The sequence below is a fragment of the Trachurus japonicus genome, chromosome 3 (assembly GCF_045865225.1).
Source record: "Trachurus japonicus isolate A0001 chromosome 3, Traja_1.0".
Lineage (NCBI taxonomy): Eukaryota > Metazoa > Chordata > Actinopteri > Carangiformes > Carangidae > Trachurus > Trachurus japonicus.
This window is the reverse complement of record NC_140909.1, coordinates 35813363-35835339: the sequence shown is the minus strand read 5'-3', so window position 1 is coordinate 35835339 and position 21977 is coordinate 35813363. Positions and strand designations below refer to the sequence as shown.

At 41.4% G+C, this 21977-nt stretch overlaps 1 protein-coding gene across 1 annotated transcript in view; it reads right to left on the bottom strand.

The window, feature by feature from the left end:
• nadsyn1 (NAD synthetase 1) overlaps positions 1-21977 on the bottom strand; it is a 37785-nt gene that overhangs the window by 8925 nt on the left and 6883 nt on the right. The window contains exons 2-13 of the mRNA XM_085771638.1: positions 11552-11612; positions 11245-11361; positions 10402-10455; positions 10198-10287; positions 8435-8486; positions 8258-8346; positions 7145-7262; positions 6886-7017; positions 4791-4862; positions 3547-3671; positions 3362-3410; positions 3179-3281 (exon numbers count right to left, since the gene is read on the bottom strand). Coding sequence (XP_085627764.1) covers positions 3179-3281; positions 3362-3410; positions 3547-3671; positions 4791-4862; positions 6886-7017; positions 7145-7262; positions 8258-8346; positions 8435-8486; positions 10198-10287; positions 10402-10455; positions 11245-11361; positions 11552-11612 — 1062 coding nt within the window. The remainder of the gene's footprint in view (positions 1-3178; positions 3282-3361; positions 3411-3546; positions 3672-4790; positions 4863-6885; positions 7018-7144; positions 7263-8257; positions 8347-8434; positions 8487-10197; positions 10288-10401; positions 10456-11244; positions 11362-11551; positions 11613-21977) is intronic.

Below are 21977 nucleotides of genomic sequence, written 5' to 3'. Positions count from 1 at the left end.
CAGCTCCACACTTTCATGCTCAGCAATCCTCTCTGATATTTCCCTCATCTTTTCAGTCTGTGTAAGAACCCTTGTCCTTTGCTGTGCTGTAGTTATGGAGTGTTTGTGAGCCATACCTTAGTTGTCGTATTTCTCCAGCTCGTCCAAACTCCTGATCTGCATTATTTTGACTTCTTCTGCTGATGATCCATTTGTTTTGATGTAGATTCTGCAGTTTGCCGTCCAGGTGTGTTGAATCTTGCCCCCCTTCTTCAGTTGGCGAGCTTTTCTGGCGATGTCTGCGTTCTTCTTGGTGAGGTTCTCGTTGATGTAGACGTCCGAGCCTTTGAGCTTCCTGCCCTGCTTCAGCAGTGCAGTCTTGTGTTTTCTGTTGGTGAATCTCAGCACGACAGCTCGTGTTCCAGACTCTTTCCCCCGGGGTAAGAGGTGACATACTTCCACATAGTTGAAATCCACATCGATGTTTTTGGCAGCCAGGAACTCAGACACCTGCTTCTCCACATGATGATGCTTGATCTTGAGGCCGGTCACAATCACCTCGTTGAGTTTCCCCTGCTGCTCCAGCTCCTCCACTCTGTTCCCCAGCTCCTTTAGCGGCTGCTCTTTTTTTGCATTCTCTTCCCGGGGCTGTTTGATTTCAGCCTTCACCTCTTGGAGAGGTTCCAGCATCTTCTTTATATCTTTCAGCTCGCTTTTCAGTTCGCTTTTCAGCTCTTCGTTCATCGCCTTCAGGGATTCGATCATTTCCTTCTGCCCCTCGTTCATCGCCTTCAGGCTTTCGGTCATAATTTCCTTCAGCTCCTCTTTAATCGCTGCCAGGCTTTCGTTCATAGACCTGATGATGTAACTTTTAGGTTTCCCCATTTCCTCTCACTTTCCTTTTTCTTCTTTTCTCACTTTTCTTTCTAGTGCAAGTTATCTCAAAACTTGGCTCTGCTACGCTCTGTTGCTGCCTGCTGCTCCGCTGCAAGGTCATCAGCCCTGTGATGGACCGGTGACCTGTTCAGAGCGTACCCCGCCCTCGCCCAATGTCAGCTGGGATTGGCTGCAGTCCCCCGTGATCCTGCATGGACTGACAACATAGCCAGCAGATGGATGGATGTTTTACTTAAAGGGATAGTTCACCCAAAATTCAAATTTCACTCATTATCTACTCACCCCCACGTCGACTAAGAGCTGTGAGAATTTTCAGAGTCCTCCGTGCCTTCTCTGAGTTACAGGGGGGTCCGCGCAGCAGTATTTGTCCATATAATGGTTGTGAATGGGGCTCACTTTTCTTCGTCCAAAAAGTCACACCAAAAAACATCCAAATACCTCCACAGTGCTCGTCTGTAATGTCCCTCTTGTGTTGAAGCCCCGACATGAGAAATTGTTCCGCCGGTCAGTGCAAATCACGCGAGATTTGCACTGACACAGGAAGAGCAACTGAGACACTGGGAGCTTCCGCTACAAACAAGCTTAAAACATAGACTTATTTAATTTTTTTCGGAACAATTTCTCATGTCGGGGCTTCAATACCAGAGGGACATTACAGACAAGCAGTATGGAGGTATTTGGATGTTTTTTGGTGTGTCTTTTTGGACGAAGAAAGTTGGTATCCATTCACAACCATTATATGGACAAATACTGCTGCACGGACCCCCCCGTAACTCAGAGAAGGAACGGAGGACTCAGAAAATTCTCACAGCTCTTAGTTGACATGAGGGTGAGTAGATAATGAGTGAAATTTGAATTTTGGGTGAACTATCCCTTTAAGTGATGATGCTACTAAACAGCAGTTCAATGTATTATTACACTTACAGTGGCAAGAAAAAGTATGTGAACACTTTGGAATTTCCTTTTTCTACATGAATTGCTTTGCTTTCCATTGCAGGCCTGAAGTTTGCCTCTCCACAACACCAACGGGAAAATGTTTTGTGGATTGATGAAACTTAGATTACATTTTTTGTACTTTTTAAAATTCATTCTATTTTATTTTTTGTTTGTTTTGTACGTATGGTGTAAAAATGGCTCTGCATAGCAGCATGTAAACATCATGTCAGAGGTGAAGTCCGGTGGAGGAGCATCATGGTTTGGGGCTCTGCTGCCTCAGGGCCTGGACAGTTTACCACCATCCAGAGTTTATCCAGCTTCCTACAGGATGTCAGGGTGGCTCCACCAGCTGAAGCTCAGTAGAAGTTGTGTGATGCAGCAGGACAACGACCCTAAACATTGAAGTAAATCTACTATCTAGATCATCTAGAGTAGCTTCAACAAAAGAAAATCCACCTTTGGGAGCGGCCCAGTCAGAGCCCAGACCTGAATCCAATAGGGATGCTATAAATGACCTCCAGAGAGCCGTTCACACCAGACATCCTCTAATAACATGGCTGAGCTGAAGCAGTTCTGTCAGGACCAATGGTCCAGAATTCATCCTGAGTGTTATGCAGTTCTGATCTGCAGCTACAGGAAACGTTTGGTGGAGGTTCAACCAGTTATTAAAGCCAAGGGTTCACTTACTTCTTCCAACTGCACTGTGAATGTTTAATGGATATGTTCAATAAAGACATGAAATATTGTAATTGTTTGAGTAGTATTAGGTTAAGCACATTGTGTTTGTTTATACTTGTGACTAAGTTGTAGATCGGATCACATTAAATGACCAATTAATGCAGAAAACTAAGAATTAGTTTAATAAGGGTTCACATACTTTTTCTTGCCACTGTATAATGCCTTATATTGCTAATGCTGGGAAATACTGTAATATTTGATATTACTGAATATCAGTTTAAAGGGATACGCCAACATTTTTTTTCATGCCTTGCCTCACTCCTGAGTCCATGACCAGCAGATAGACACCATCCTTTCGACTGTGCGTGCAGTAACAAGGGAGATACGGGCAGAGCTGGTACACCACTAATTAGCTTAGCTCAAACGCTGGAAGTGTATGGGTAGTGTTAGCCTGCCTCCACCTAAAGTCATCAGAGAAACTCTTCAGCAACTCTAAACAGTCCGGTGTGCTTGTTGTGACTTGCGTTATGTTACGTTATCTATTTTTAGGCTAATATTAGCAGGTCATGTAATTTTCCGAAAGAAATACACGTGAAACTAGACAGCAGGGCGCGACACGAAAAAAAAATGTTGGTGTATCCCTTTAAGGCTTTTCTTATACAACAAACTAAAAGTGAACCATACTCACTGCCGTCCTCTACAGCCTGGCAGAGCAGCACACACATGGAGTGGACGATACAAGCGGTGGAGGAGCTGTCGACGCCTCCACTCAGAGGCAGCAGGAAACCGGCCTGGAGCAAAGACCAGAACCAGTCTGTCATGTCACCGTCTAAACACAACTTCATTTCCATGTGTCAGTGTTCCTTCTCACCTGTCCACTTCTCCTCAGATAGTCCCACAGCCAGCAGGCGGGCCCTAGACTAAACACACATGTCAACAGCTGTATAGTGAGTAGAGTTCTTCATTATTAGTTTCTTTGATTTAACAAAGGTAAGAGCTGATTATGGCTTTTCTGTCTAGAAAACTATTTTGTGTTGAAGATTAAATGTATTTTACCTGATCTCTTCATCTGGTGTATGAAAGTGCCACGTGATTGGTTGGTGAGTTGGTAGGTACAAATCATCACCAGTGGACAAAGAGAAGTCCACTTTGACTCTGTGACAAGGTTTAGGTTCACTCTCCTACAGCAGAGAGGGCACAGTGGAAGCAGGAAAGAGGATCAGTGATCAGGAAACAGAGAAAAGATTCTGCTGCAAAAATCTTACACAACAGGTTTAAACTGTTCCACTGAGCCAAGCACAATAGGAAAGTTACAAGAACACACATCGAGGAAGACTCTCATAATTTAAAACAATGGCTACTGGATAACAAAGGTGCCAGGACGCTTAAAAGCAAGGCACTTGTTACTCAGTTAGTCTCTTAAAAAATGTATTTTAGTAGCTCTTAACGCATTCAATCTATGGAATTATCTTAAAATCTTGTGAAGTAGGAATTGGGAAATTTTAATTGTATCGTATTGTGTATCATGTACGACTTAGCTTTTTTTTTTCCATTGATCACATAGTATAGGGTACACCTTTCTCAAATGTATTGCACTTGACCTTTTAGATGTGGAAACTGTGTATTGTCTATGTGTTGTCTACTGTCTATTTGTGTCATTCTATGTATGAGCCTTGTATAGTAGTTTGTGGTCTGTGTTTTCTGTGTATTTTTGTACGTTATATGTTGCGACTGCAGATGGAAATTAGTTGAAGCAATTAGAAATTAGTGAGCTAAATCTGGTGTAACTATCTCATTTTCTGCAAATGATTAATGTCGTTGCACACTGTCCCTTAATAAACTAATAAACTGAACTAAACTAAACCGCATGTTTGGAAGAAGAGTCTGAGACGTGTAAAAAGAACAAAGCATCATCAAGTGATTTTGAGTTCGTCCGGGGGCGGGGGGTCCAGACATTAACTGGTCTCAGCTACACCCAGGGGACTTCCTATCACTAGAAAAGGGACATTATGCTGGAAAATGACATGGTTACTTGGAAAAACCGGAATGAAAATAGTTGCACCAGTGGTGTTAAGCACTAAAACACAGAACCTTCCTCTTATGAGGCAGCATGCTGTACCACTGTGCCACCTTAAAGACACAACCAGAGACAGACTGGTCCCTGATCAAGTTGATTTTTTCCTGATAACTCTAAAAATGACATTTTAATGTCTTCATGTCTTCAATGTCTCTGCGGTCTCCACCAGCTCCGACTGTGTACATTACATTTCAAGGCTGAAAGGCTGCGAGTGTTGTCTCACCATGAGTGGCTGACACAGTTCTCCTCTGTAGCTGCGCACATCCTCAAGGTCAACTGTGGCTGTAATCACCTCCTACAAAACAAAACACACAGACACACACACACACACACACACACGGATCAGTGTGACCCTCCAGATATCTTCTCACACTTTGTGCCTGCTCTGGGACACATACACATACAGTGCCGTGATCCTGATTTCTTTTTTACATATTTGTCAAACTTAAATATTTACGATCATCAAACCAATTTGGATACTAAACAAAGATAACCCAAGTAAATATAAAATGCAATTTTTAAAAGATGATTTAATTTTTTAAGGGAAACATCTACCCAACCCTACCTGGCCCGTGATAAACTTAATTTTGGAGTCCCAAAGCTTTAGAAATGTCTCTGTAACACTTTCTTGACTGATAGGTCAATTTTGTTTTTTATCTTTTCTTGAATTTCTTTTGATGTTTTGGTCTTTGAGATCTCTCAGCCTCCTTCACTTCATGCAAACAGGTTCTACTGAAGTGATCTCTTGATTCAACAGGTCTGGCAGTGATCAGGCCTGGGTGTGAATAGTGAAACTGAACTCGGCTTTCCAAAAAATTAGGTTTATCACAGTTAGTTCATAATATAACATGGGGGGCAATTACATTTTCACATAGAGCCAGGTAGGTTTGGACAGCTTTTGCTCCCTTGAAAAAATAAATCATCATTTAAAAACTGCATTTTATATTTACTTGGGTTATCTTTGTCTAATATCCAAATTTGTTTTAAGCATTAAAGCAAAAGCAAACATTTAAGCTTGACAGATATGCAAAACAGTAAGAAACCAGGAAGGGGGCAATTACTTTTCTGTATACAACATCTATGTCACGTCTGCCCATCCTGGGTGAGGGATCCCTCCTCTTACCCTGAGGTTTCTCCATTTTTCCCTGTTAAAAGGGTTTTCTATGGAGTTTTTCCTCAGTCAGTGTGAGGGTCTAAGGACAGAGGATGTTGTTACGATGCCATGTAAAGCCCTTTGAGACAAACTGTTTGTAAAAACGGGCTACACAAATAAAATTGCCTTGCGTTACTTTTTCACAGCACTGTACATACAGAAAACCCTGCTCATCTTATTGAAGAAGGATTCATTTAGTTTTAAATGTTGGCTGTGTTTAACTCCAGAGCTGACACAGAGAAACAACAGAGGTTCTGATTGTTGACTGAGCTCTGTTTTTATCATATTTTCCAGTCTTTTTGGCTGGACCGTAACAGGGTGTTCCACAGTAGCTCACCTGACAGTATTAAGGGTATTAAGGATTTAGTCTTTGGTGGCTCATGCTCCAGTCCTGCCTTTGAGTCTTTATAATAAATGCATCTCTGGTGATTCTGTCTGGTCATGTTGTCAAATCAGGATCTGACCGTAGGTGTAACAGAGTTAAAGTGCACCTTTATTATTTATTATATTTTGTTTGTGAATTTTATCTTATTTAAATAGTTTTCTTTCCTTTTACCTCTAAGAGGACGTTTTGCTTTCTTTTTGTCCCGCCTGGGCACCTGTAGTCCTCCAGGTTTGTGTAGCCCCTCCCTTCTTCCCCTCACAGAAATGTTTACCATGGCTGAGGGTGAGTTTCGGTCGGGAAAATCCCGCCGACATTTGTTTTCCATGAAAATGTGGTCCTAAGTCAGTGAATGTGTGAGGAAAAGTGTGCATGAAGGATGCGTGAGCCAAAAAAGACGGATGCCAACATTTTGTGTATGATTGTCGCCTGCAGGACTGGAGGAATAAAGCTGTGAACACTGCAGAAACCGTCTCATCATTGTGCCGACCCACAAGCGTTACATAGGCAGTCCAGAGACATACAGTACTAGGTTTCTACAGGTTCAGTCAGTCAGTGGGTTGCTCCAGTCAGTAAGTTCTGTGATTGTAGAACAAAACAACAATGTATTGAAATAAAAATGTAATTTTGAATGCTTGAGTAATTTTACAATCAGGAACTCCAGTGCTCTAACTGAAATACAAAGCTGACTGAACAAGTTTCATTTGTATTGGAGATACAGAGAGTCTGACTAAGGCGATGGAGCTGTGTCCTGTCCTGCTCTGTCTACATGTCCATACGCACCACGTCACTGAGGGAGAACTGTGCTCCCTGTGCCACAATGTCCCCATTGATGGCCACCATGGCACAGCCGTCATAGTAGACACGGTCTCCATCACAGCCCCTCTGGTTGGCGTACAGGTAGATGCCTCCGCTCTGGAACAAAGGCAGCAACACTAGCTTTCATCAAAGGAGAACATTCACAGTCTGTGGTATAACTCTGCCCTCTAGTGATATTGTATGAGACTGCATGGACAGCCGTTGACCCCAGGGTGAAGCGGACCTTGGTGGTGGCTGACTTGACCAGGTTGACTCTCTGGTCAGCTTTACGGAGCTCGTGGTGGCTGGCAGACGAGTTAGTGAAGATTTCCACCCCATCCAGACCCATGTCTACGTGGGGGCTGAGGAACAGAGGCGTTACTCATTCAGTCATCAGGAGTTACTACACAGAATACTATTACCGGTACTACTATAGTAGTAATAGTACAGATATTTAGGGTAAACTGTATAATTTGTCTAAAAATAAAAGATCCCTGTGTGCTCTTTACCATCTCACATCCGTAACATTGACTCTCTCCCTCTTTTCAAAACAAAAAAATCAAAACCCACCTGTTTAAAATTGCTTATATCCACCCCACCACCCCTCACCCTAACTTTTCCCTTTTATTCTGCACAGTTTTATTTATTTTTTTTCTTTCTTTTCATTATCCATTCTTACCGATGTTTTTAATGTTGTTTATTCTGTGCTCTTGTGTTTCGGTGTGATGATTTATGCTTTGGTATTGTTTATTGATGATTTATTCTGTGTTTTGGTGTTTGATGATTTTAACTGCTGTAAAGTGTCCTTGAGTGGCGTGAAAGGCGCTTTCTAAATAAAATGTATTATTATTATTATTATTATTGCTCAATTGAGAGCTGGTATACTTGGTCTTCATACTGTATTGAGACGGGCAGATATGTTGGCACAGCAGAAGACGATAGAATTTGTAATTTATGTGACATCCAAGAGGTGGAGAATGAAATTCATTTTGTGTTCTACGAATTTGTGTGGTTAGACGATGCTGAGAAGCTAAAACATCTTTTTCAGTTGAATATACTGTATTTGCATTTTCTTTATTTCTTGAAAAGGCTTGGGCAATGAGACAAAGAGCAATATATAGTTGAGTACTGAAAGTAATCTTAAATTGTTTACTTGTGTCACACCTGTGTGGCAGTTAATACAAACAGGAAGGACTGTCTAGTCCTAGTTTTTTTTGTATTTGTCATTAAATGTGTCTTGTAATCCCTAATATGGGATGGGCCACAGTGGTGGCATGACATGAAAATAAAAATTCATTCATTCATAAATTCATTCATTCACTACTACTATAACACCCACAATCCTCTGGTGCTCTACCTTCTGGGGTTCCAGAGCTCTGCACACATCTCAGTGCCGATGCAGGTGTCCTTTGTGGACAGCACACAGTCACCGAACGGGACAGTGTCCTAATGCACACAAAGACAAGGGGACAAAACAATGAGCCTCACAATGGAGAAGTGGTGTTAGTACAACACAGGCCACGGTGTTCTTTACCTGTCCTGTTACCTCCTGGATCATTCTGGGCAGGAAATATTCCTCCACCTTCCTTCAGGAGACAAACACAAACTCATTCACTTTCACTGCCACTTTCCATTTCCACAGGTCAAACTAAACTAAGTCACAACAGTGATAAATTAAGAGGTTACATCATGTTTGGCCTGTGACGTCTTCAGGTTCACTCAGTAAAATTAAGTCAACAATCTGACACATAGTTTGAGTATTAAAACTGATAAAATAATTGCTGTCTGTGGTTCTATGTGGACTGTGGCAATATTTTTGAAAATGAATAGCTCGCAGTAACGTATTGAAAAGAAAAGAACTAGGAACTAGTTCATTTTTGGAAATTTTGTTTTATGAACCATGAACTGAGCTAGTTCATTTTCAAATACGTGATGTGAAGACAGTTGTTCCTGTGACCAACCAGCAGCTGATCACTTCCAGTAACAGCAGTGCATGAGGAGTTCTGTTCACTTTGTATCAGAGTTTCTCCCTCATGCTATCACTCAGAGATACTGTATGCCAATGTAGCTTATTCAAAGACTTGGTTTTGTAGAAAAACAAGAAAAATCTCACAATAGACATTTCAACTGTGACATGGTCATACTCAAAAAAATCTTGTGTATTTAACTGCTGCAATAACTTAGTCCAGGTCTGAACACACATCAGCTCAGTGCTGCTTGAACTCCATGACAGAGATTTCCATCATCTGTCTTCTTGGTGAGTGCAACATGAAATTTTAAATATGCTTGTTTTATTTATAGGGTTTTGCATGGACACCCGTCATATTTGAGTGCTGACAGTGGTCTGGTACTAGAGTGGGAGGAAGCTGCCACGTGGTCATAAGGGCACCACAATTCATGGGAGCTAGTAAATATTGGAATGGCTTATGACTTGAATTTTGGGAGAATACTACCGACCGTTAAACATGAAGTCAAATCAGGTCTATGATCACAAAATAACTCATGATGTATTTGTCCTTTTAATTTTGTGAATTTTATATTTGTTGTTGTTTATAGCGAGTTATAATATTTTTATGTGTTACGTGAACAGGGACTACAGATACAGGTTATGTTAGCATTTTTGCTACAATCCAGCATGTGTACATTCTGTATTTTGCTGTCAAACAAATACATAAATAAATAATTGCTGCAGCACCTTGGTTGACTGAAAACAGACTCCTTCTCTGTGTCTGAAGATCACTGAAGATCATACCCACACATAGAACATCAATATAAAATTCATGAATTGTTAAAGCAGTGGTTGCCAACCTTTTTTGACTCATGACCCCATTTTCACAAATTTCTGGCGACCCGCGTCAATCAAGATGCACAGCTCAGATTTTATATGCTGCATTTATTTGAACTCGATTTATATTTGAGAAAGTGAAAGTATAGAATACAGTTGTTTAAGATTGCCTGTGGGGTTTTTAATGATAATTTAAAAAAGAATAATAATTAGTTAAAAAAAAAAAAATTTATCAGTCTTTTTTTTATTTTCATCAATTACTAGATATTTCAGGCGACCCTATTTGAATTCCGGGCGACCCTATGTGGGGTCCCGACCCCAAGGTTGAAAAACACTGTGTCTTGGTGTCTTAGTCAGAGTTGGAGAACTTTGATATTAGTCGGACTAACACGTTTACATGCGCTCAGTTGTCCGGTAATAGTCGGACCAAGGCAATAATTCGGTTTTCTCACGTGCCATGTAAACGTACTGAGAGATGAGAACATGTGAGTGATGCCAGAGAGACGACCCACCTCAGCTGGTTCCAGGGTGAGAACCAGCGCACCTCTCTGTAGATCCCGTGGTTGGCCATCAACATCTTTGGTCTGATCAGCAGTATCTTTCTACAGTAAGAGACACATTCTGAGTGAGCCATGCAGATGTACACACAAGCTCACACTCACTCACAAACACACATACGACAGTGTATCATGTATAGATGTGGTGTGAAGACGTACCTATTGAGGAAGAGGACTCTACAGTTGTAGCGCACATTATGATGCATGATGGGCCTGAGGGGACAGAGTCCAGCACAGATCAGCAGGGACAGATTGATAATGTGATGGCTGATGTCTCAGATTAAAGTCAGAGGAGAGTCTCCCTTGTTCTCTAAAGCAGACCACCAGTACAAGGATGATTTAAGGTCAAAGGTCAAGGTCAGTGTGATCTAGGAACACTATTTTTACTTAGTAGAGATGAAAAGTTAAACTAGTCTGAGTGGCAGAGGCAGACAACCATAGGAAAACAATTTTACTTATTGCCATAATACCTATAGTCTTAACAGTAGGTTTATTTCCTTTAATTGTCGGTGCAAACTGTTTTTAGATCGGCGGGGCAGAGATACGAGCTGCACAGTATTTCCACATTTCCCTCATCAAACTAAATACACAATCCAACAACTCCAAAACGCTCTGATGGACAAGTTGTGTCCTGCACATTCACCACACTTTGAAATAATCATAGAACATTACAAGATGGAGTTGTTTTCGAGGCAAATGTGTAGCCGGACCTACATTCCAGACATGGCTGCCCAGCAGAGTGACTTCAAAAGCGAAATGCGAAAGTACGATGCATCTCGCGTCTCTGCCCCGCAGATCCAGAAACAGCTTGCACCGACAATTAAAGGTAATGAACCTACTCCTAAAACTATAGGGATTATGGCAATAGGCCAATTTGCAAAAATGTTGAACTATCCCTTTATTTAAAATTAAAACCCACCTGTTATATTTCATTAAGTCTGAGATACTTAAATCCTTTGATACAAAGCTTTTTTGGTCTCAGTGTCTGAAGGTGATACCCACATTCCCACATCACAGATGATGTCCTGGGTGACAGGAGATTCCAGTAGCTTCCTTAGGACCTGGAAGCAGTGAAGCAGCGTGTCTGACTCATAGAAGTGGTCTGCACAGCCATAACCGCTGGAAAAAGGTGGTGAAGACGGGAAGAGATGAGAGGGGAGCAAAGTCAACTCTGGCAATGTGAGTAGCTGATAAAACTACAGGGTGTTCGTGACAGAATCCAAGACCAGATAAGCTTGGCCAAGATAACCAGACTACATTGTTTTCAGATGGGGATGATGTATCATCTTAGTTCTCACTCCCTGCGTACCATATCTCCAGCTCTGGGCCCAGCCTGTATTTGGCTCCACGAGTCTTAGCGATCTCTATACCTGCATAGAAACACACACACACACATGCATTGATGAACAGTGGAGGCAGAGACAGCGCTTAAGTGCTTACAGAAAAATGCAAGAGACTTATGAATGCAGATCAATATATGGTGATGTGTTTCACTTTGGCATGAAAGGTTCTTCATGCCTCTACCTCAGTGGCAGCCAGAGTTACAGACATATTGTTTTGGGGACATCTATTATTAATATGTCTGTATCTTTACTGTAGCATCCCTTTCACTTCTTCTTAGCTATAAAACTATAACGTTCACTTGGACTCAAGGATTAACTGATTAGATTTTAGAGGTCAAAGGTCAAAATCACACTAATCTCATGATTTTTTTATTTTTTTAATTTTTTTTTACTTCAAAGGTGCATTCAACTTAATATGTTATGTTTGGGCTTAAAAATGTACAAGTTCTCTGACTAAATGTTACTGCATCACTTCACCTTTTTGGTATTTGGGAAGCAGAGGAATGAAAACGATGGTTTTAACAATAGCACATGATAAAACTATTAAAGAAACATCTTTAGGCTACAGGCATGTATTTGTATTTTAACAAGAAGTTCCCGGATTAGAGTGTCACCTAAAGCAACCAATTAATTCCAGTCAGGCATATTCATTAATCCCATCATCTATAAAGGAGACCAGAGAGCAGAACCAGCAGGACACCTCAGCAGGAGTCCCCTGACTTTATGTGGCAACATTAAGCTACATTATTGCTGTCAGTAAACACCTTGAGTCACTGTCTTTAGAAACTAAAGACCAAGTCCGAAACCTTGGCGTGCTGATAGACTCAGATTTGACCTTCAACAGCCATATCAAATCAGTCACCAAATCAGCCTTTTATCAACTGAAGAATATATCCAGAATCAAGGGTTTTATGTCCCAAACTGATCAGGAGAAGCTGATTCATGCTTTTATCTCCAGTAGACTAGACTACTGTAACGGTCTTCTGACTGGTCTCCTCCAAAAAAGTATCAAACAGCTGCAGCTCGAGTTTTAACCAGAACAAAGAGATCAGATCACATCACCCCGGTTCTTAAGACCTTACACTGGCTCCCAGTCAGCTACAGAATAGATTTTAAAGTTCTGCTCCTGGTTTACAAATCACTGAATGGTTTAGGTCCAGAATACATGAATGACATGTTAGTGGAGTATAAACCCAGTAGAGCTCTGAGATCTACTGACTCAGGTCAGATAGTGGAGCTCAGAGTTCAAACCAGACATGGTGAAGCAGCATTTAGCTGTTATGCTGCACACAAGTGGAACAAACTACCAGCAGATCTGAGATCAGCCCCAACTGTAAGCACTTTTAAATCCAGGTTAAAAACATTTCTCTTTTCACGTGCTTATAGCTGAGAACTTAAAACTTTATCTATTTTCTTTTCTTTTACTTTTATTTGCTCTTGCTTTTAACTCTGTTTTTAGTGTTTTGTTTGTTTTTATTCTGTCTTATGCTTCTTTTTTTTTCTATTAATGTTTTGTCTTTATGTAAAGCACATTGAGTTGCCTTTGTATGAAATGCGCTATTTATATAAATAAAGATGCCTTGCCTTGCCTTGCCTTACATAAACAAGAAAATTAATAAACAGCTGCTCCTAGAATTAACAGCAGAATATGACAGCAGTAAAAATAAACTAGAAAATTTCCTCTCGGGAAATTTTGAATGGGCCGCGGGGCTACTGCCGATTTTGCCATCTCTGTCAACATGGGAATCAAACCCACGATCTTAAGCGCAAGACAGAGCTGATCAGACAGACACATGATCATCTTTCTATAAGCACTGATATGGAGGAGCTGTAACCACATTAGGTTACCTGTGTGTGTGTGTGTGTGTGTGTGTCACCAACAAGGTTTAACTTTAAAACCAGATTAAATCATGGTTTAAGTTTAAATTCTGTTGCACGTTAACTGTGTTTTAATCACATGAAGGTGTGTGTGTGTGTGTGTGTGTGTGTGTGTGTGTGTGTGTGTGTGTGTGTGTGTGTGTGTGTGTGTGTGTGTGACTGTAATCACATGAAGCTGGCTCTAGAGTCTGTGTGTGTGTGTGTGACTGACTTGACACATAGTTAGTTAGTAGCTGCATCCTGTGTCAGTCTGATTTAGCTGTGTCTGTGTTTATAAACATTTAAACGAGCGCCAGGTGGATTGTTTATGAAGTTAACGAGCTCTGGCCTGAGGATCAAAGAGGTTACCACGGCGATAGGGGCCCCCGCAGGCTGAGACAGACAGAAACGTGGAGAAATAGAGCCATTTTCTGCCTCTAAAACCGGTCTCACAATTAGGCTTAGCATGACAAAACGGTAACTCCTATCAGAACAAAACACAGATCAACGTTGCTCTAAGGACTTACTGAAAATTTCGGTACGATTTGGTGTTTCTACAGTAAATATTTTGGCGACGCTGGCAGTTTTAAAACATCAGGCCGTTCTGCTCCTCTCAGAAAATATTTGTATTGGACTCAATGAGGAGCAGAGACAGACGTGGCCGCACTCAGAGGCTGATTCTGTCAATTCTGTAAGTCTCTCTGATATTTTGAGCACATGACATGAGAGATAACAAGTTTGTCTTACAAATTCTGAAAAAATTATGTCTGTAGAGTGTAAATTGTGGCCGTGGTCACAGTTTATCCAGAAAAAATACAGAATGTTTCTTCACTCTCTCCCACTCTAACCGATGATGTCACGCACTCTGACACGAACATTCCATGCAATACACACCCATTATAAACTCATAATTTCTCCAAAAATGATCATGGTCATTGATCAGGGATTGATCAAAAACTATATGACCTATCAAAACGTGGAGTAATACGACAATACACAAGACTTGTGTCTACTGTTTAAAGTTTAAATGGAGTCTCTAGGTGAAAGTATGCCTGAGCAGTAGACGTTTGTTAAACTCCAATGATTGGTCTTTTTCGCTCTTTTTTTTCCGCCCGTCCCATTGACTTACATGCAAAATTTTTGCGCAGTTTTTCGCGACTACGTCGCGAAAAATTCGTAAACTGTTGAGAAAAGTAATAGCACAGCGATCCCGATCAAGACGCACGTTTTGATATATAATATGTCCTGCAACTCTTCGAGTTGCAGGACTAGTAGCACATCGAAATCTGGCCGGAAGTGGAAAAATAACTAGAAACAGCATTTCCTAACGGAACATGCGTGTGAATGCTGAAACCCAATGCTGAACCATGCTGAATTAGCAGAATAAATTGACAAAGACATGCGGAATGGCATACAAGAAACATGTCCATGGAAGGAATTGAACCCACAACTCCATGAGTGGTAACCTAACACACTAACCATACGGCCACAGAGAACCTGAGTTACAATGAGCTTTATACTATGAGGAATCAAAGACTGTCCAATGACAGCTGAATAATTGGAATCAAAAGTCAAGCAATGATGTGAAATGACTGAGGCAGGAATCGAACCTATGACCTTATGATCATAAATCCTTCACTCTGCCACTCAGCTACAGAGAGCACACTGCTTTCAAGACTGTTGTCATTCATTGTAATGTGATGATGTGCTGCAAACTGGTATGAGTAATCAAGGAGATAACAAACACCTGTAACCAATTGAAGGCGGTGGAGGAGAGCAGAATTCAACATAACATAACAAGAGTTCTTCCCTTGGATTCGAACCAGTGACCTTGGGGTTGACAAGCAGCCACGCTAACCCCTACACTACCGTGGAATTGTGCAAAAGAGGTTGAGACTTTAATGAATGTGAGATTTTTCAATGATGCTTAAAAAAAAAGTAAGGAAAGTGCAGAAATTAGCCACACCAAGCAAGAAGAGGACTTTTTTGTGACCTGTGACTATTTTTTGGTGAATTAAAATGAATTAAAAAGCACTTAAAGGGATAGTTCACCCTAGAATGATATTTCGCTCATTATCTACTCACCCTCATGTGGACTAAGGGCTGGAAGAAGTTTCAGAGTCCTCCGTCCCTTCTCTGAGTTACAGAGCGTAGCAGTGCATGTCCATATAACGGTTGTAAAGGGACACCAGAGCTCTTCGTAAAAAAACACACACAAAAAAACATCCAAATACCTCCATGATGCTCGTATGTAATGTCCGTCTTGTGCTGAAGCCCCAAATTGCGTAATTGTCCCGAAAAAAATTAAATAAGTCTATATTTTAAGCTTGTTTGTAGCGGAAGCTTCTCAAAGCTCCTCTTCCTGGTCCGTCCAAATCTCGCGTGATTTGCGCCGGCGTCAGTGTGGTTACTGCGAATCACGCGAGATTTGGACGGACCAGGAAGAGGAGCTTTGAGAAGCTTCCGCTACAAACAAGCTTAAAATATAGACTTATTTAATTTTTTTCGGGACAATTACGCAATTTGGGGCTTCAGCACAAGACGGACATTACATACGAGCATCATGGAGGTATTTGGATGTTTTTTTGTGTGTGTTTTTTTACGAAGAGCTCTGGTGTCCCTTTACAACCGTTATATGGACATGCACTGCTACGCTGAGACCCCCTGTAACTCAGAGAAGGGACGGAGGACTCTGAAACTTCTTCCAGCCCTTAGTCCACATGAGGGTGAGTAGATACAGTAATGAGCGAAATATCATTCTAGGGTGAACTATCCCTTTAACAGCAAGTTACAAAGTTGAGCTCCTTCTCCTGCTCTCATTCAGCCCATGAGAGCAGAGAGCTCCCTGGCTGCATTTAAAAAATATTTTAAATTATTATCTAAGAATGGAAGAATGAAGAATGGAATGGAATTGTCTGTTTGTGTATGTGTGCATGTGTGACTGTGTGTGAGTGTCTGTGTGTGTCTGTGTGTGAGTGTGATGCCTGTGTTTGTGCGTGGACATCCTCTGTCAGTCTGGTTTATCATGTGTGTGTGTGGGGCTGTGTTTAAAAACATCTTAACGAGCAGCCAGGCTGCACCTGACCTGTTCTATTTATAGACTTTGATAACGAGCTGGCCACTACAGCTGGACCAACTGCACACAGAGCAGAGAGATTTGAGCTCTGAGCAGCTTCCCAAAAAAGAGAACCGTAACTCTTATCAGAATGTGGTCCTGACCATCTGGGCAAGGAGACCTTCCTGAGCACATTCATGTGCATTAAATGTTTGTAGGGCAAAAACTTTTCTTGCCGTCGCAAGGTAGAAAAGGGGGGCATTTCTGCTTTTCTAAAAAAATCAGCTCCTACTTTTATATTGAAGTGGATGAGCCACTGGAGCGGGTCTAGCTGGACAATTAGGCTCACTGAGACAATTCTGTAAGTCTGTCTGCTGTTTTGAGCACATTAAATGAGACACGACAAGTGTGGCTACAAACCGGTGAGGAAATCATGTGTCTAGAGTTTAATTTGTGGCCGTGCTGGCAATTTATCCAGAAAAAATCCTGAATGTTTTTTCGATCCCTCTCACTCTAACGATGATGTCACTCACTCTGATCCAACCCCATACACACTCATTGAAAAGTGTGAAATTTGTCAGAAATCCTCATGTGCTTTTAAAGGATTTATCTCAAAAACGGTGCAAGCTATGAAAAAGTTGTAAATACAGGATGAATACATTAGAAGTTTGTCTACAGCTCAGAATTTGAATGAAGTCTCTAGCTGAAAGTATGTGGACGCTTTAAAGGCTGAAAGAAGTAAGAAGATTTGAAGAGTTTCAAGACTGTTCCAATGCATTCTCTATGGGGAAAAAAAAATCAGAAATAGTTGAATATTGCAAAAAGTATGAATAGTTGAAAAGAGAAAAGACATAGCACACCTGTCCCGAAAAGGCTGAACATTTTGATATTTGAATTGTTGAAATAGCACAAAGTATGAAGGACTAGTTACATGACAAAGAAAGGCAGAAAATGGCCGAACCGAATAACAATAGTGTGAATGCTTCCAGCATTCACACTAACTAGAAACAGCATTTCCTAACGGAACATGCGTGTGAATGCTGAAACCCAATGCTGAACCATGCTGAATTAGCAGAATAAATTGACAAAGACATGCGGAATGGCATACAAGAAACATGTCCATGGAAGGAATTGAACCCACAACTCCATGAGTGGTAACCTAACACACTAACCATACGGCCACAGAGAACCTGAGTTACAATGAGCTTTATACTATGAGGAATCAAAGACTGTCCAATGACAGCTGAATAATTGGAATCAAAAGTCAAGCAATGATGTGAAATGACTGAGGCAGGAATCGAACCTATGACCTTATGATCATAAATCCTTCACTCTGCCACTCAGCTACAGAGAGCACACTGCTTTCAAGACTGTTGTCATTCATTGTAATGTGATGATGTGCTGCAAACTGGTATGAGTAATCAAGGAGATAACAAACACCTGTAACCAATTGAAGGCAGTGGAGGAGAGCAGAATTCAACATAACATAACAAGAGTTCTTCCCTTGGATTCGAACCAGTGACCTTGGGGTTGACAAGCAGCCACCCTAACCCCTACACTACTGTGGAATTGTGCAAAAGAGGTTGAGACTTTGATGAATGTGAGATTTTTCAATGATGCTTAAAAAAAGAGTAAGGAAAGTGCAGAAATTAGCCACACCAAGCAAGAAGGGGACTTTTTTGTGACCTGTGACTATTTTTTGGTGAATTAAAATGAATTAAAAAGCACTTAAAGGGATAGTTCACCCTAGAATGATATTTCGCTCATTATCTACTCACCCTCATGTGGACTAAGGGCTGGAAGAAGTTTCAGAGTCCTCCGTCCCTTCTCTGAGTTACAGGGGGTCTTAGTGTAGCAGTGCATGTCCATATAACGGTTGTAAAGGGACACCAGAGCTCTTCGTAAAAAAACACACACAAAAAAACATCCAAATACCTCCATGCTGCTCGTATGTAATGTCCGTCTTGTGCTGAAGCCCCAAATTGCGTAATTGTCCCGAAAAAAATTAAATAAATCTATATTTTAAGCTTGTTTGTAGCGGAAGCTTCTCAAAGCTCCTCTTCCTGGTCCGTCCAAATCTCGCGTGATTTGCGCCGGCGTCAGTGCAGTTACTGCGAATCACGCGAGATTTGGACGGACCAGGAAGAGGAGCTTTGAGAAGCTTCCGCTACAAACAAGCTTAAAATATAGACTTATTTAATTTTTTTCGGGACAATTACGCAATTTGGGGCTTCAGCACAAGACGGACATTACATACGAGCATCATGGAGGTATTTGGATGTTTTTTTGTGTGTGTTTTTTTACGAAGAGCTCTGGTGTCCCTTTACAACCGTTATATGGACATGCACTGCTACGCTGAGACCCCCTGTAACTCAGAGAAGGGACGGAGGACTCTGAAACTTCTTCCAGCCCTTAGTCCACATGAGGGTGAGTAGATACAGTAATGAGCGAAATATCATTCTAGGGTGAACTATCCCTTTAACAGCAAGTTACAAAGTTGAGCTCCTTCTCCTGCTCTCATTCAGCCCATGAGAGCAGAGAGCTCCCTGGCTGCATTTAAAAAATATTTTAAATTATTATCTAAGAATGGAAGAATGAAGAATGGAATGGAATTGTCTGTTTGTGTATGTGTGCATGTGTGACTGTGTGTGAGTGTCTGTGTGTGTCTGTGTGTGAGTGTGATGCCTGTGTTTGTGCGTGGACATCCTCTGTCAGTCTGGTTTATCATGTGTGTGTGTGGGGCTGTGTTTAAAAACATCTTAACGAGCAGCCAGGCTGCACCTGACCTGTTCTATTTATAGACTTTGATAACGAGCTGGCCACTACAGCTGGACCAACTGCACACAGAGCAGAGCAGAGCAGAGAGATTTGAGCTCTGAGCAGCTTCCCAAAAAAGAGAACCGTAACTCTTATCAGAATGTGGTCCTGACCATCTGGGCAAGGAGACCTTCCTGAGCACATTCATGTGCATTAAATGTTTGTAGGGCAAAAACTTTTCTTGCCGTCGCAAGGTAGAAAAGGGGGGCATTTCTGCTTTTCTAAAAAAATCAGCTCCTACTTTTATATTGAAGTGGATGAGCCACTGGAGCGGGTCTAGCTGGACAATTAGGCTCACTGAGACAATTCTGTAAGTCTGTCTGCTGTTTTGAGCACATTAAATGAGACACGACAAGTGTGGCTACAAACCGGTGAGGAAATCATGTGTCTAGAGTTTAATTTGTGGCCGTGCTGGCAATTTATCCAGAAAAAATCCTGAATGTTTTTTCGATCCCTCTCACTCTAACGATGATGTCACTCACTCTGATCCAACCCCATACACACTCATTGAAAAGTGTGAAATTTGTCAGAAATCCTCATGTGCTTTTAAAGGATTTATCTCAAAAACGGTGCAAGCTATGAAAAAGTTGTAAATACAGGATGAATACATTAGAAGTTTGTCTACAGCTCAGAATTTGAATGAAGTCTCTAGCTGAAAGTATGTGGACGCTTTAAAGGCTGAAAGAAGTAAGAAGATTTGAAGAGTTTCAAGACTGTTCCAATGCATTCTCTATGGGGAAAAAAAAATCAGAAATAGTTGAATATTGCAAAAAGTATGAATAGTTGAAAAGAGAAAAGACATAGCACACCTGTCCCGAAAAGGCTGAACATTTTGATATTTGAATTGTTGAAATAGCACAAAGTATGAAGGACTAGTTACATGACAAAGAAAGGCAGAAAATGGCCGAACCGAATAACAATAGTGTGAATGCTTCCAGCATTCACACTAATAATAATAACTAGAAACAGCATTTCCTAACGGAACATGCGTGTGAATGCTGAAACCCAATGCTGAACCATGCTGAATTAGCAGAATAAATTGACAAAGACATGCGGAATGGCATACAAGAAACATGTCCATGGAAGGAATTGAACCCACAACTCCATGAGTGGTAACTTAACACACTAACCATACGGCCACAGAGAACCTGAGTTACAATGAGCTTTATACTATGAGGAATCAAAGACTGTCCAATGACAGCTGAATAATTGGAATCAAAAGTCAAGCAATGATGTGAAATGCCTGAGGCAGGAATCGAACCTATGACCTTATGATCATAAATCCTTCACTCTGCCACTCAGCTACAGAGAGCACACTGCTTTCAAGACTGTTGTCATTCATTGTAATGTGATGATGTGCTGCAAACTGGTATGAGTAATCAAGGAGATAACAAACACCTGTAACCAATTGAAGGCGGTGGAGGAGAGCAGAATTCAACATAACATAACAAGAGTTCTTCCCTTGGATTCGAACCAGTGACCTTGGGGTTGACAAGCAGCCACCCTACCCCCTACACTACTGTGGAATTGTGCAAAAGAGGTTGAGACTTTGATGAATGTGAGATTTTTCAATGATGCTTAAAAAAAAAGTAAGGAAAGTGCAGAAATTAGCCACACCAAGCAAGAAGAGGACTTTTTTGTGACCTGTGACTATTTTTTGGTGAATTAAAATGAATTAAAAAGCACTTAAAGGGATAGTTCACCCTAGAATGATATTTCGCTCATTATCTACTCACCCTCATGTGGACTAAGGGCTGGAAGAAGTTTCAGAGTCCACCGTCCCTTCTCTGAGTTACAGGGGGTCTTAGTGTAGCAGTGCATGTCCATATAACGGTTGTAAAGGGACACCAGAGCTCTTCGTAAAAAAACACACACAAAAAAACATCCAAATACCTCCATGCTGCTCGTATGTAATGTCCGTCTTGTGCTGAAGCCCCAAATTGCGTAATTGTCCCGAAAAAAATTAAATAAATCTATATTTTAAGCTTGTTTGTAGCGGAAGCTTCTCAAAGCTCCTCTTCCTGATCCGTCCAAATCTCGCGTGATTTGCGCCGGCGTCAGTGCGGTTACTGCGAATCACGCGAGATTTGGACGGACCAGGAAGAGGAGCTTTGAGAAGCTTCCGCTACAGTGGGTACTAGTTTCATTTGGACGGTTTCACGCGAGATTCACGCGTGAGTCACGGGAGGCTCACGCGGATTTTTTGTGGAGGAGTAATTGTGTTTTCACCAGAAGCTGCAATGTGCCCAAACAACCGCCAGGTGGCATCTGTGAGCAGCAGATCGCCTCTATAAGACAGCAGCACGGAGCAGTGAACACGAATGGGGATGCAATATAATAATAATAATAATACAGTATAGTTTTTCAATGAGAAAAATGTAACGACGGCAGCTATACATCTCACTCTCTTTTATCGATCCTCTTGTCAGCTCCAAACACACCCATCTGCATCGCGATTACGGACCACAGCGTGGTTTTCCACACAGCAGTTAATTAACTCAGTGGGCGATGCTGCCGGTGTGTTTTTAAAATGAGCCAACTACTGTACAGTAGTGTTCATTCCCCACCTTGTTTGACTGAGAGTGTAGCTGGATGATTTCTCATGAATGAACGGGCAATAGCCTATGTCACTTTCGGGCTGGGCGATAAAACAGGATATCCTG